Here is a 13,598-nt window from a genome sequence, read left to right on the forward strand (position 1 = left end):
GCAACAAAAGGGGGATAAATGGCCTCTGGGAATAGTGGATTCGTAGTGCAGGTACTGAGCCCCAGCAATAACCCTGGAGACAAAAGTAAAAGAAAAAAGGACCGGCGTAAGGATCCCAGTTTGAGCCCCGGCTCCCCACCTGCAGGGAGTCGCTTCACAGGCAGTGAAGTAGGTCTGCAGGTGTCTGTCTTTCTCTCCCCCTCTCTGTCTTCCCCTCCTCTCTCCATTTCTCTCTGTCCTATCCAATAATGATGACATCAACAACAACAATAAAACTACAACAACAATTAAAAAACAAGGGCAACAAAAGAGAATAAATAAATGTTTAAAATATTAATAAAGTTTCTTTTAAAAAAAGAAAAGAGGGAGTCAGGCAGTAGCACAGCGGTTTAAGCGTACGTGGCATGAGTACAACAACATCTGTAACAGCAACAATAATAACTACAACAACAATGAAAAACAACAAGGGCAACAAAAGGGAAAACAAATTAAAAAAACTTTTTTAAAAAAGAAAAAAGAAATTTAAAAAAGAAAAAAATAATAAATATCTTGTTTTCTCTTTTTGTTAAATTTGCTTAGGGAATACAGGGGTATATGGATAGGTGGCACAGGTACTTCCTGAATCTGACTTTGTGGAAAAAAATCTTAAATAACTAAAGATTGCATTCCGTGTGTGTGTGTGTGTGTGTGTGTGTGTGTGTGTGTGTGTGTGTGTGTGTGTGTGTGTATGTGTGGTTTTTTGTTTGTTTGCCTTTGCAGTGGATTCACCTCTGGGCAGATCTTTTAAGATAGATGGATAGAGAGAACGATAGCACATCACTGAGATTTACCTCAGAGCAGTAGGGCCTGGTCTTGAACATAGGTCATGCTCATGGCAGACCAAGAGTCTACCCAGATGAGCTATCTTGGTATGTGATTAGAAATATACAAGTAGAGCTGTTATTTTGGTCGGTCGGTCTGTCTATCTGTCTGTCTTACCAGAGAACTGCTCAGTTCTGACTTAGGTAGTACTGGAGACTCAACCTAGGAGCCTCACAGGCATGAAAGTCTTTTGATAACCACTGTGCTATCTCCCCAGCTTTAGATATCTTTTAAAGCAATTGGGCTAGATTACCAGATGAGAAGACATTCGGAGGAAGGATTGGATCCACAGCTGAGTCCATAGGAACTTGTCCAAGTTATGTTAGAAGCAAAGAGAATTCTTTCTACGTCTAACTTATATTTATTTCTCTTATCACCTCTTTTGTGACTTACTGTATTCAGCTCTGAAAGTAACTGTTTAGCAATTGAAGCATTATACTTGATCACTGATTGAAAAATGGAGATATGCATTAGTTGCAAAAGATGGTAACCATTAGTCTGGTGGTGGCCATGCTCAGATTTCATTCTCTTTCTGCAGGTTTCCTGCACGCCGTGCAGTATACCAATCGGAACGCCAGTGAGCGGCTATGCTCTCTACCAGCGGCACATCAAGGCAATGCATGAGTCAGCTTTGCTGGAGGAGCAGCGACAAAGGCAAGAACAGATAGATTTGGAATGTAGAAGTTCCACAAGTCCATGTGGGAGTTCTAAGAGTCCAAGCAGAGAGTGGGAAGGTAGGTAGAACTATTGCCTCAAAGACCTTTTCTCCCATCCAAATACTAACCAGGCTTGATCCTGTTTGGCTTCCTAAGATCAGACGAGATTGACAAAGACCTTTTCTAAAGGAAACAAAGCTTTGGTCAAAATCAGTGTTCCCTGTGCTTAGGATTTATGGGAATGTCAGCGAGTTTATTACACTTGTACCTAGCCAATAAAGTTCCTTTAAATTAATCAAGTAAGGAATGTTAGTATTATTTAACTACTAAGGGATGGCAGTAACACTTTCCATTGAATTACTTACATAAATTTTTTGCTTTATGTAAGTACTTCCTTTTTGCTGAAAAACTTTATAAAACGGCATGCTTTACTCTCATTCACCTGAGATTTTGGAATTTGAGTTGTATTCTGTCCTCTAAATAAATCACCTACAACAGGGTGAATTTTTGTACTGGGAGAGAATGGGAGACAGCTCTGTATAGTGCATAATGCCAGTCATACCCCTCCAAACCCAACCCTCACCCCAGCATTGAGAAGCTGTGTACTTATGGAACAGCCACTTAAGCTTTCTGAACTTTTATTTTTAAAATATTTATTTATTTATTTATTTTCCCTTTTGTTGCCCTTGTTGTTTTTTTTATCATTGTTGTAGTTATTATTGTTATTGTTAGTGATGTTGTCATTGTTGGATAGGACAGAGAGAGATAGAGGAGGAGAAGACAGAGAGGGGGAGAAAAACCTGCAGACCTGCTTCACCACCTGTGAAGTGACTCCCCTGCAGATGGGGAGCTGGGAGGGGCTCAAACCGGGATCCTTAAACCTGACCTTGTATTTCGCGCTACTTGTGCTTAACCCACTGTGCTACTGCCTGACTCCCCTTTCTGAACTTTTGATTTCAAACTGATGCGCAAATTTTTTATATGTCTAGTTATGCATATGGGAATATACATAGGTACTTATGTACCTTTTTTGGATTGTAACCCATAAAAAAGCATTCTCTCACTATTATTTTTTTAGAACAGCTCAGAATTTCTTTATATATAATATAATACATACTAATTAGTTTGTTAGAGTATGTATACATGGTAATGTTGTTGTGCTACCATTCTTTCAAGTTACAATAGAGCTGAAGTAGTCCATACCCTTTTTTAAATATTTTTTTTATTACATATGAGAGAGAGTTTCACATGAAGTAGAGAGGAGAGTGAAAGAAAGATAAGCCAAAGCACTCCAATACATGTGATTGCAGGGGCTTAAACCAAGAACCTCAGCCATGAAAATCTGATGCTCTGCCAATTGAGCCACTTCCCCAGCTGCTGCATGCTCTTTTTAGTAGGTCTTTAAAAAACAGAAAAGGAAGGGGCAGGCGGTGGTGCACTTGGTTATGTGCACACACTTCAGTGTACAAGGACCCAGGTTCAAGCCCCTGGTCCCCACCTGCAGGGGGAAAGCTTCACAAGTGGTAAAGCAGGGCTGCAGGTGTCTCTGTCTCTCTATATAGCTATCTCCCCTTCCCCTCAATTTCTATCTGTCCCTATTCAATAAAAAAAAAATTTTTTTTTTCAAAAAAGTGGCTTCTACATTTTCATAAATTCAGTCATGGTTAGAAAGTGGCATACGTGGGAGTCGGGTGGTAGCACAACGTGTTAAGTGCAGGTGGTGCAAAGCTCAAGGACCAGCATAAGGATCCCGGTTTGAGCCCCCGGCCCCCCACCTGGAAGGGAGTCACTTCACAAGTGGTGAAGCAGGTCTGCAGGTATCTTATCTTTCTCTCCCCCTCTCTGTCTTCCCCTCCTCTCTCCATTTCTCTCTGTCCTATCCAACAACAACAACATCAATCATAACTACAGCAATAAAACAACAAGGGCAACAAAAGGGAATAAATACTATTTAAAAAATAAATAAAAGAAAGTGGCATACGTTTTGCCTTAATTTAGTTTATAGATTATATTCTACTTACTCTTGAGAATATAAGAGTCATAAAGTATTCTGTGATAACAGCTTAGTTAATTTGTAATGACGCAGAAGACTCTACAGTACACCTACAGCCTGCATTTCAAGGGTTCTTGGATGGAAAACAACTGTGGCGGCTGATACTGCTAATACCATGTTCCAGTCTCACAAATTAGCTGTTTGTTACATGATACATTGAATCTCTTAACATAAGAATTTTAAAAAGTTTTGTATTTATTTACTAATGAGAGGGGTAGCAGAAGAGAGAGAGTGCCAGACATCATTGTAGTACATGTGCTGTCAGGGATTGAACTCAGGACCTCATGCTTGAGAGTCCAATGTTTTATCTACTGCATGACCACACATTAGAGCTTTTTTTTTTTTTCCCAAAAATGTTTTATTTATTTTAATGAGATACATGCATACATACACCACCCAGCACCACCCCTAGACCAGCTCTGGCATATGGTGGTGCTAGTGATTGAACCTGAGACCTAAAAGACTCTGGCATGAGAAACTTGCATAACCATTATGCTTTCTCCCCCCGACCTTAACACTAGCTTTTTTTTTTTTTTTAACTTAGCTTTTAATATGAAAAATGTTAGTATTTTTTGTTGTTGCTTTGTTGTTTGTATGTTTTGCCACCAGGGTTATCAATGGGGCTTATTGCCTACACTATTTCACTGCTTCAAGTGGTCATTTTTTTTTTTTCCTTTTGGATAGAGGGTAAGAGACAAAAGTAAGGAGAGACAGAAAGAGGAGGAAAGGCTCCATAGTACTAGTCCTCTGCTCATAAAGCTTCCCCTGTCAAGGTGCTCCCATGTGGTGACCTGGGGTTTGAACCTAGATCTTTGCATATGTTATCATGTATACTCTACTCATGAGCTGTCTCGTAAATTGTGAATTTTTTTCTTTAAATATATATACATATATTTATTTATTTGCCTTTTTTGTTTACAACCTTTGTTTTTATCATTGTTGTGGCTATTATTATTGCTGTTATTGATGTTTTTGTTACCAGATAGGACAGAGAGAAATGGAGAAAGGAGGGGAAGATAGAGAGGGGGAGAGAAAGACAGACACCTGCAGACCTGCTTCACCCCTTGGGAAGGACCCCCCTCTGTAGGTGGGGAGCCAGGGGCTCAAACTGGGATCCTTACCGGGTTTCACACCATGTGTGCTTAACTCACTGCGCTACAGCCCAACCCCCAATTGTGAATGTTTTCAAAGTAAATCTTGGGGGCTGGGCAGTAGCACAGCGGGTTAAGCGCAGGTGGCATGAAGCTCAAGGACTGGTGTAAGGATCCCTGTTGCAGCCCCCAGCTCCCCCACCTGCAGGGGAGTCGCTTCACAAGCAGTGAAGCAGGTCTGCAGGTGTCTATCTTTCTCTCCTCTTCTCTGTCTTCCCCTCCTCTCTCCATTTCTCTCTGTCCTATCTAAATACGACAATATCAGTAACAACAACAATAATAACTACAACAATAAAACAAGGGCAACAAAAGGAGAAATATATATATTAAGTAAAAAATATTAAAAATAAATCTATGCTAGTAAAATTAGAGCTAAAATTGTATCACTCACTAAGGTTTGAAGTATAATAGATGTTAAAAGAATGTTTCTTGAGTGAAGTTAGAAACACTGACAAATTTTTTTTGGGGGGTGGGCATTGATAATTTTTGAACTTTTTGTTAATGCGTCTAGAGAATCTTTAATCCCTCATTCAGTAATTGATAAAATATGTGCTATCATTTTGATGGATACTCTGCAAGCATCTGAAATTTAACACACAATATATCTGAAAGATAGTAGTGAACTGGACTTAGAGTTCCATATCAGCAAATACATTGCTTTCTTATTTATTTATTTATTTGTTTATTTAATAAGAGACACAGAGGTAGAGAAAGTATGAAAGAGAGACCACAGCATTGTAGCTTCCTCCAATATGGTAGGAGCCAAACTTGAACCTGGGTGAAGCACATAGTAAAGCAGCACACCATCAAGTGACTATTTTGCCAGGCCAGTAGTGTTGGTGTGTGTGTGTGTGTGTGTGTGTGTGTGTGTGTTGGCTTAAAGTGGTACAGGTGATTCAACCTAGGACTTGGGAGCATCAGGCATAATCATTATGCTCCCGGACCCCCCCCCCCCACAGCAGGGTTTTTTTGTTTTTTTCCCCTTTTGTTGCCCATGTTGTTTTTATTGTTGTTGTTGTTGGATAGGACAGAGAGAAATGGAGAGAGGAAGGGAAGACAAAGGGGGAGAGAAAGATAGACACCTGCAGACCTGCTTCACCACTTGTGAAGCAACTCCCCTGTAGGTGGGGCACCAGGGGCTCCAACCAGGATCCTTACGCCAGTCCTTGTGCCTTTGCGCTTTGTGCCACCTGTGCTTAACCTGCTACCCTACAGCCCAACCCCCCCCCCCTTTTTTTATAGTAGACACATTCATTGAATTATTCAGTCACTGCTTCTGCTTCCTTTATCTGACTGGAGAAAATCAGGTGGGAGGAAGAACTGTCAAAGGCTTATGCAGAGACTGGTGGATCAGCCCTAAGGAAAAGCTGAGTTGGGGGACCTTCTGACACTCCTCTGGGTCAGTCTTCAACCCCAGGGCAGTGACACTTCTGTTTCAGGGCTGCTCAGGGATGCCTGTGTTTCCCTGTCAGCTCCATAGCTGAATTAATGGTGCTGCTGTGTGGGTAGCAGAGATCTGTGTTGAAGACATTTCCTAGGCACAGAAAAATGTTTTAATTTTTTCTTTCTTTCTTTCTTTCTTTCTTTCTTTCTTTCTTTCTTTCTTTCTTTCTTTCTTTCTTTCTTTCTTGAGAATTTTTAAAATAGAAGAACACAGCAAGGAGAATCACAGCTATTGCAATCTTGGCCAGGACAATTAGGGATATTTCTCCTGGTTTCAGTTGTTCATTAGGTTTTTCCTCATTTGTTGGAAAAGTACTTGTGCTGGTGACATTGGAGGTTTTAACTGTTGTATTAGATTCACTGGAGGTTGAGGCTGATACTGTTATTAGTTCCATTGGATGGTGTGGTTGATCCAGAGGGTTTGGTTGTGGTGACATTATTTAATGGTGTCCACACACTGCATTTTTAAAAAGGAAAGATACCATGGCCATGGTTGTTCTGGTGTGATTTTTCTGAACCTCAGTTTCCTCACCTGTGAAATACTGTTAATACTCTCAGTTTTCATGAGGGATCAGTGAAATAATTCTGCACATAGTACATTCTGAATATTAGCTAATATGACTATGATTATTTCTGGCTTTTAAAGCTGTCTTATAAAGAGAACATCTGTTTATACCATGTGAAACCAATTACATAAATTGTAATGAAGTGCTGGAGACCTTCTCTTTGCATAGAAATTATAAGATTCCCGTGGTCCAGGATGTGGCACAGTGGATAAAGCATTGGACTCTCAGGCATGAGGTCCTGAGTTCAGTCCCTAGCAGCACATGTAACAGAGTGATAGCTGGTTTTCTCTCTCTGTCTCTCTCCTTCTATCCCTCTTATTAATAATAAAATATTTTAAAAAAAGGAATTATAAGGTTGCCCAATATTACTTAAGGTAATACTCATAGTAGTTACTTGCTATAAGGGAAGAGGACCCTAGGAGAGGTTTCTTTTTCAAACACCATGTAGAGCTCAAACATTCCCAAGCATTAGGTTCAGACCCCCCAGTCTGTATGAGTCATGGAACAATGCTGTAGATATCTTCCTCCCCTTCCATCTTTTTACCCATTACTCCCTTCCCTCCCTATTTTTCTCTGTCTCTATCAGTAAATGAAAGGAAAAGTAAAGCAGGAAGAGAGGAAGGGAAGGAAGGGAGGGCGGAAGGGAGGAAGGAAAGAAGGAAAATGACTACTGGGAATGGTAACCCTGGGGGCAAAAACAAAACAAACAAACAAAAACTGTTCTTTAGTTCAAGCCTAATGAGAATTCCAGGGATACTTTGTTTTGGAAGGAATTACCCAAAGTGATTTTGAATTTAGATTTATTTGGGAGAGTAAATTGATGAGTTGAAGCAAAAAAAAAAAAAAGGTAAGCGAAAAAAGTAAATTGAATGAGAATTTGTTCTAGCAGACTTTAAATCTTGTGACATGCTTTATAGATACTAAAGAGTTTTTATGCTTTTTGAGGATATAAGTTTCATAGAGCTATTCTCACTAGCCCTATTTCAGTAAAATCCATAATTTTGTATAAGCATGTTTAGGTTGTTGGGACTAGTTTGGTTTATATCCTTTGAAAGGATCTTTCACTTCCTTTTCTTAAGTACACTTGTTGCTCAAATACTAAGCAGTGGTCTTTAACAGGCTAACTATAAAAGTTGAAATCCCCAGATGGCTATTCCTGTCTTAGGGTAGACTGAAACTCACAAAATGGTTCAATTCTAGAATGCTTGCCTGTTGTGGTCTTACTGCATGTGGAAATGCTTGAAATGAGTTTTTTGTCCTTTAAAGGAAAAATAGTAATTTTTCTGAAATTTTCAGAACTTTATTAAGTCTCAGTAATGATGCATACAGAAAAGATTTAGCTTTATAGGATTTCTTAACCTCTGTGGGGAGGATCCCCCCCCAACCAAGAATTTTGGAATTTGATATTAGTATCTAGTTGGATCTGCCCCTGGATAGTGTGGGCTTGGTCCTACTACTATTTTAATTTGGGATTCTTCCCTTATTTTGATAACTTTAACTTCCATAGGAAAATCAGTCGCCTATATGCCTTATGCTGAGGTCAAACGTGCTCTAGAACAGGAAGCACAGATGCACAATACTGCAGCAAGGTCAGCCTCACCGTGTAGGCTCTCACCAAGAGAAGTCAGTAAAGCCGCTCCACAGCCTGATATGAGTGCAGCCCGCTATAGTGTCCCTCCAGGTAAATATTCCTCCTCTGTCCAGTGGCTGCTGGCCATTCACCTACAGATGTTAGACATGGGTGGTTTTGCCTCATGAATGAACTGCTCTTCCAAGACATGCTTTTCTATTTCAAAATAATGTCTTGGTTTTCTGCATCCCATCAACAGTTGGATTCAGTGGAGATTCACTGGGAGGTGTGTGTGTGTGTGTGTGTGTGTGTGTACTGTGACATTGGCTACCTATTCTTTTACGAGAATTTATATATTTTGTAAAATTCAAGATTTCCTTCCCAACTCTTGAAATCCAAGTGTCTATAAGTTATTTTCAATTTACTCAAGCTGCAAAGAGGGCATCTAACCAGTTGTCAGTCTTGCTTATGCTCTCACATTGTAATATCAGCTGTGAAACACCTTTTTTTTTCTCAGCTCCATTGTGAGATGAGAGTAATAGAAAGAAAAAAAAAACTATTCAGGATTTCCATTTGCATATGCTAAGCAGAGATTATTGAAAATTAATATCAATTGGAGTTGGGTGGTAGCACAGTGGGTTAAGTGCAGGTGCCCCTGGCTCCCCACCTACAGGGGAGTCGCTTCACAGGCGCTGAAGTAGGTATCTATCTTTCTCTCCCACCTCTCTCTCTTCCCTTCCTCTCTCCATTTCTCTCCGTCCTATCCAACAACGACACCATCAATAACAACAACAATAATAACTATAACAACAATAAAAAACAAGGGAAAATAAATAAATATAAAAAGGAAATGAATATCAGCTTGATAACTCTGGGCTGACAGGGAATGAATATTTCAACCACACAATAGTCATTTGTGATCTGAATATTCAGACAGGTTTAGTTCAAGTGAAAGAGATTTAAAATAGAAATGTTCACCCTCTGCTTCATCTTACACTTATAATTCAATTTGTGATTTAAAAATTTAGAAGTGATTGTAAACTGAGAAGTGGACTGTTTTAAACTATTGTTTCCTTCCTTTTAAAAGTCCTCCAGCCTGCTCCACATCAAGTGATAACTAATCTCCCTGAAGGGGTTCGGCTTCCAACGACTCGACCCACTAGGCCGCCTCCTCCTCTCATCCCATCATCTAAAACCGCAGTGGCTACAGAAAAACCATCTTTTATACTGGGAGGCTCCATCTCACAGGTAAAAGCTTCTCTTTCCTGTAATTTTTCTCCTCTGTATGTGTGTGTGTGTGTGTGTGTGTGTTCCAATATGGTCTGATCAGTCTGGTTTGTTTTAGCCAGTTTTCTTGTAATAACCATTGACCAAACCCCTGGAAAGTTATGGAACATTTCCATCATACCAGTGAGAGAGCTAGCAGTAGAGTTCTGGGCTTATATACATGAAGTCCATCCTAGATTAGAAGCCCATACTGCATAAACCAGAGCTGTCCCTGCACACAAAAAAAATTCCATGATGAATCCACTGTTTTCAGTGGCTCCTGCCCAGCTTTCATGAAAGCACTGCTCTTCTCTTGCTAATGGTAGTCTGGGTGATTGAACCTGGACTTTCTCTTTGCATCACCATTATGCTATCTACCTCTGACCCTCCTTTTTCCCCTTTTATTTGATAGGACAGAAAAAAAAAATTAGAGAAAAGGTTAGAAAGAGAGACATTTGGAGGAGCCAGGCAGTGGTACAGCAGGTTAAGTGCACATGGTGTGAAACACAAGGACCAGTGTAAGGAACCCGGTCACTTCACAGGTGGTGAAGCGGATCTGCAGGTGTCTGTCTTTCTCTCCCCCTCCTCTCTCCACTTCTCTCTGTCCTATCCAGCAATGATAGCAATTACAACAATGATGATAAACAACAAGGACAAGGGGGGACCATGTAAATAAACATAAAAAAGAGAGAGACATTTGGGGGCCAGGTACACCTGGTTGAGTGCACACATTACAGTGCGCAAAGACACAGGCTCAAGCCCCCTGGTCCCCACCTGTAGGGGGAAAGCTTCACAAGTGGTAAAGCAGTGCTGCAGGTGTCTTTTTCTCTGTTTCATTCTATCCCCCTTGCTCTCAATTTCTGGCTGTCTCTATCAAATAAATAAAGATAAAAAAATTATGAAAAAAAGAGATTTGCAGTACTGCCTCACTAGTCATAAGGCTTGATCCTACTTCTTTCTGCCTGGTAACGTGTGTGCTCAACTGAGTGCAATGCTGCCCAGCCCTGAAAATTCTTTGTGTAAGGCTTTGTGTAAGCATATGTTTTTGTTTTCATATGTAATTCTCTGAGAGTACAATTGCTTGCCATTTGTATATATTATACTTTTCCTTAGTGGAAACTTTTGCGCTGTCATCAGTCCTTTTAATTTTCTTTTTCATAATGTTGGGTGTATAATAACATTTCATTGAGGTTTTCTTAACTTATTAATAGGTAAGGTTGAACATTTTCTTTATTATCTTTATTTATTTATTGGATAGAGACAATCAGAAATGGAGAAAGATGAGGATGATAGAGAAGGGGACCGACAGAGAGACACCTGTAACACTGCTTCACCATTTGCAAAGCTTTTCCTCTTGTAGGTGTGGGCTGGGGCTCAAACCTGGGTGCGTCCTTGCGTTTTGTAACATGTATAACATGTATATGAAATTTTCATATTCTTATTTGCCCTTTGTACATCTGACTCTCAAGTGACTCGGTATTTATGGACTCTCTTCGTCATTAACTTGTAGAAGTTCTATATATTATGCATAAAAATTTCCTATTAAGTGTGTATATTAGAGTACTTTCTTGAGGGCTGGGCAGTGGCACAGCAGGTTAAGTGCACATGGCACGAAGTGCAAGGATGGGGTAAGGATCCTGGTTCGAGCCCCTAACTCCCCACATGGAGGGGGGTCATTTCACAGGTGGTCAAGCATGTCTGCAGGTGTCTTATCTTTCTCTCTCCATCTCTTTCTTCTCTCTCGATTTCTCTCTGTCCTATCCAATAACGACAGTAATAACAACAACAATAATAGCAACAATGATAAACAATAAGGGGGAGTCTAGTGGTAGTGCAGTGGGTTAAGTGCAGGTGGCGCAAAGTGCAAGGGCCAGCATAACGATACCGGTTCGAGCCCCCGGCTTCCCACCTGCAGGGGAGTCACTTCACAGGTGGTGAAGCAGGTCTGTAGGTGTCTATCTTACTCTCCCCCTCTCTGTCTTCCCCTTCTCTCTCCATTTCTCTCTGTCCTATCCAACAACGATGACATCAACAACAATAATAACTACAACAATAAAACAACAAGGGCAACAAAAAGGAATAAATAAATAAATATTAAAAAATAATAAAAATTTTAAAAAAAGGTAAACAATAAGGGCAACAAAAGGAAAAAAATAGCCACTGGGAGCAGTGAATTCGTCGTGCAGGCACAGAGTCCCAGCGATAACCCTGGAAGCAATAAAAATAAAAAGTATTTGGTCTCTTGGTCATATTGAGCATTTGTGAAGCCCAATTGAACCTCAGTCTTCTTCTGTACAAGTCTGTGTTCTAGCATGGCTGTGTGTGGTGGGGAAGGGGGTCACCTAAGTCTAATTCTCTAGGCTTTTGTTGTTTTTGTTGAAGGGAAGAAGGAGATGTTAGACAAACAACAAATACCACAGCACTGTTTTACCATCCATAGAGTCACCCTAATCTGTACTGTTCATAAGGCTTGATGTTGTGCTGAGACTCACACAGTAAGATTTGCGCTGGTTTCTTAGTTTATTATTGTTTCTGTTAATCTTGATTTATATGCTGTAGCATTCACTTATTGCTTCTATTTATTTAAAGACTTGTTTTCTTGTTGATCTTATTATTTATTGTACAGAGCCAGGAAATTGGTAGGGAAAGGCAGGGTTAGAGGGAGAGAGAAAGACAGACAGCTGCAACATTGCTTCACTGCTCATGAAGCTTCAGCCCTGCAGGTGGGGTTTGGGGGTTTGAACCCAGGTTCTTGTGCATGGTAATATGTATGTTTTATTGTAATGTGTATGCTCTATAATTTCTTTATCCAGTCATATGTTGAGGGACATTTAGGCTACTTCCATATTTTGGCTGTTGTGCATAATACATAGCATTTTTTAATTTTTATTTATTTTCCCTTTTATTGCCCTTGTTTTTGTTGTTGTTGTTATAGTTATTATTGTTGATGTCATCCTATTTATATAGGACAGAGAGAAATGGAAAGAGGAGGGGAAGACAGGGAGAGAAAGACACCTGCAGACCTGCTTCACCACCTGTGAAGCAACTCCCCTGCAGGTGGGGAGCCGGGGGCTTGAACCGGGATCCTTACACTGGTCATTGTGCTTTGAACCACCTGCACATAACCCGCTGTGCTATTGCCTGACTCCCCCCATAGCATTTTTAAGAGGAACAGATGTTGTTCACAACAGTAGTTATACTGTTTAACAATTTTGATTATATTGTTAAATGTTTTATTTATTTTTTAAGTTATCTTTATTTATTTATTATATAGATAGCCAGAAATTGAGAGGGGAGGGGGTGTTAGAGACAGAGACAGAGAGACACCTGCAACACTGTTTCACCACTCACAAAGCTTCCCCCCTGCAGGTGGGGACTGGGGGCTCAAACCCGGGTCTTTGCGTACTGTAACGTGCACTCAACCAGATGCATCACCACCCATCCCCTTGTTAAATGTTTTATTAATGTAATTTGCAAACAGTAAATGCTGTAGTGGCCCAGGAGAATACTGGTAGAATACTCAATTTTATGAGGTCCTGGGTTCAATCTGTGGCACTGCATTATGTTAGAATGATGCTCTGGTTCTCTCTTCCCTACCCTTTCCCTCTTATTAATAATAAATACACGAGCAAATATTTTACCTCCATGTATTTTGTGGTAATTTTAAAAGACATATCTTGTTCCCTCAAATTTTTGAACCAAATATATATTCTTAATTTGCAATGTGAAACATGTACATTTTTATAAATAGAAATGTTAACATTAACTTTATGGTTGGGGTTGTGAAAGACAATTTTATTTTAGTTTTTTAAAATTATTTTTAGGGAACACCTGGCACTTATTTGACTTCTCATAATCAGGCTTCCTACACTCCAGAAACAGCAAAGCCCTCGGTGGGATCTATATCACTTGGACTGCCACGGCAACAGGAGCCTTCCAAATCAGGTCAGTGAGTAAACAGCTCAGAATGTATCTGCCTTTCAAGCAGCATAGTCAGGAATTCAGCACTTGATGTCATCTTGTCATTTTGTT

General features: G+C 40.0%; 1 protein-coding gene across 15 annotated transcripts in view; it reads left to right on the forward strand.

Annotated features, from left to right (window-relative positions):
• The window catches only part of NCOR1 (nuclear receptor corepressor 1), a 218,119-nt gene that overhangs the window by 149,767 nt on the left and 54,754 nt on the right, over positions 1-13,598 (forward strand). For 9 of the 15 annotated variants that reach the window (XM_060203136.1, XM_060203140.1, XM_060203137.1 and 6 more), the window contains 4 exons: positions 1,400-1,595; positions 8,238-8,411; positions 9,388-9,548; positions 13,391-13,511. In XM_060203136.1, the coding sequence (XP_060059119.1) occupies positions 1,400-1,595; positions 8,238-8,411; positions 9,388-9,548; positions 13,391-13,511 (652 nt within the window). The remainder of the gene's footprint in view (positions 1-1,399; positions 1,596-8,237; positions 8,412-9,387; positions 9,549-13,390; positions 13,512-13,598) is intronic. The other 6 variants (XM_060203145.1, XM_060203151.1, XM_060203147.1 and 3 more) reach the window with 1 other exon arrangement.

This window comes from Erinaceus europaeus, chromosome 12, assembly GCF_950295315.1.
Source record: "Erinaceus europaeus chromosome 12, mEriEur2.1, whole genome shotgun sequence".
Classification (NCBI taxonomy): Eukaryota; Metazoa; Chordata; class Mammalia; order Eulipotyphla; family Erinaceidae; genus Erinaceus; species Erinaceus europaeus.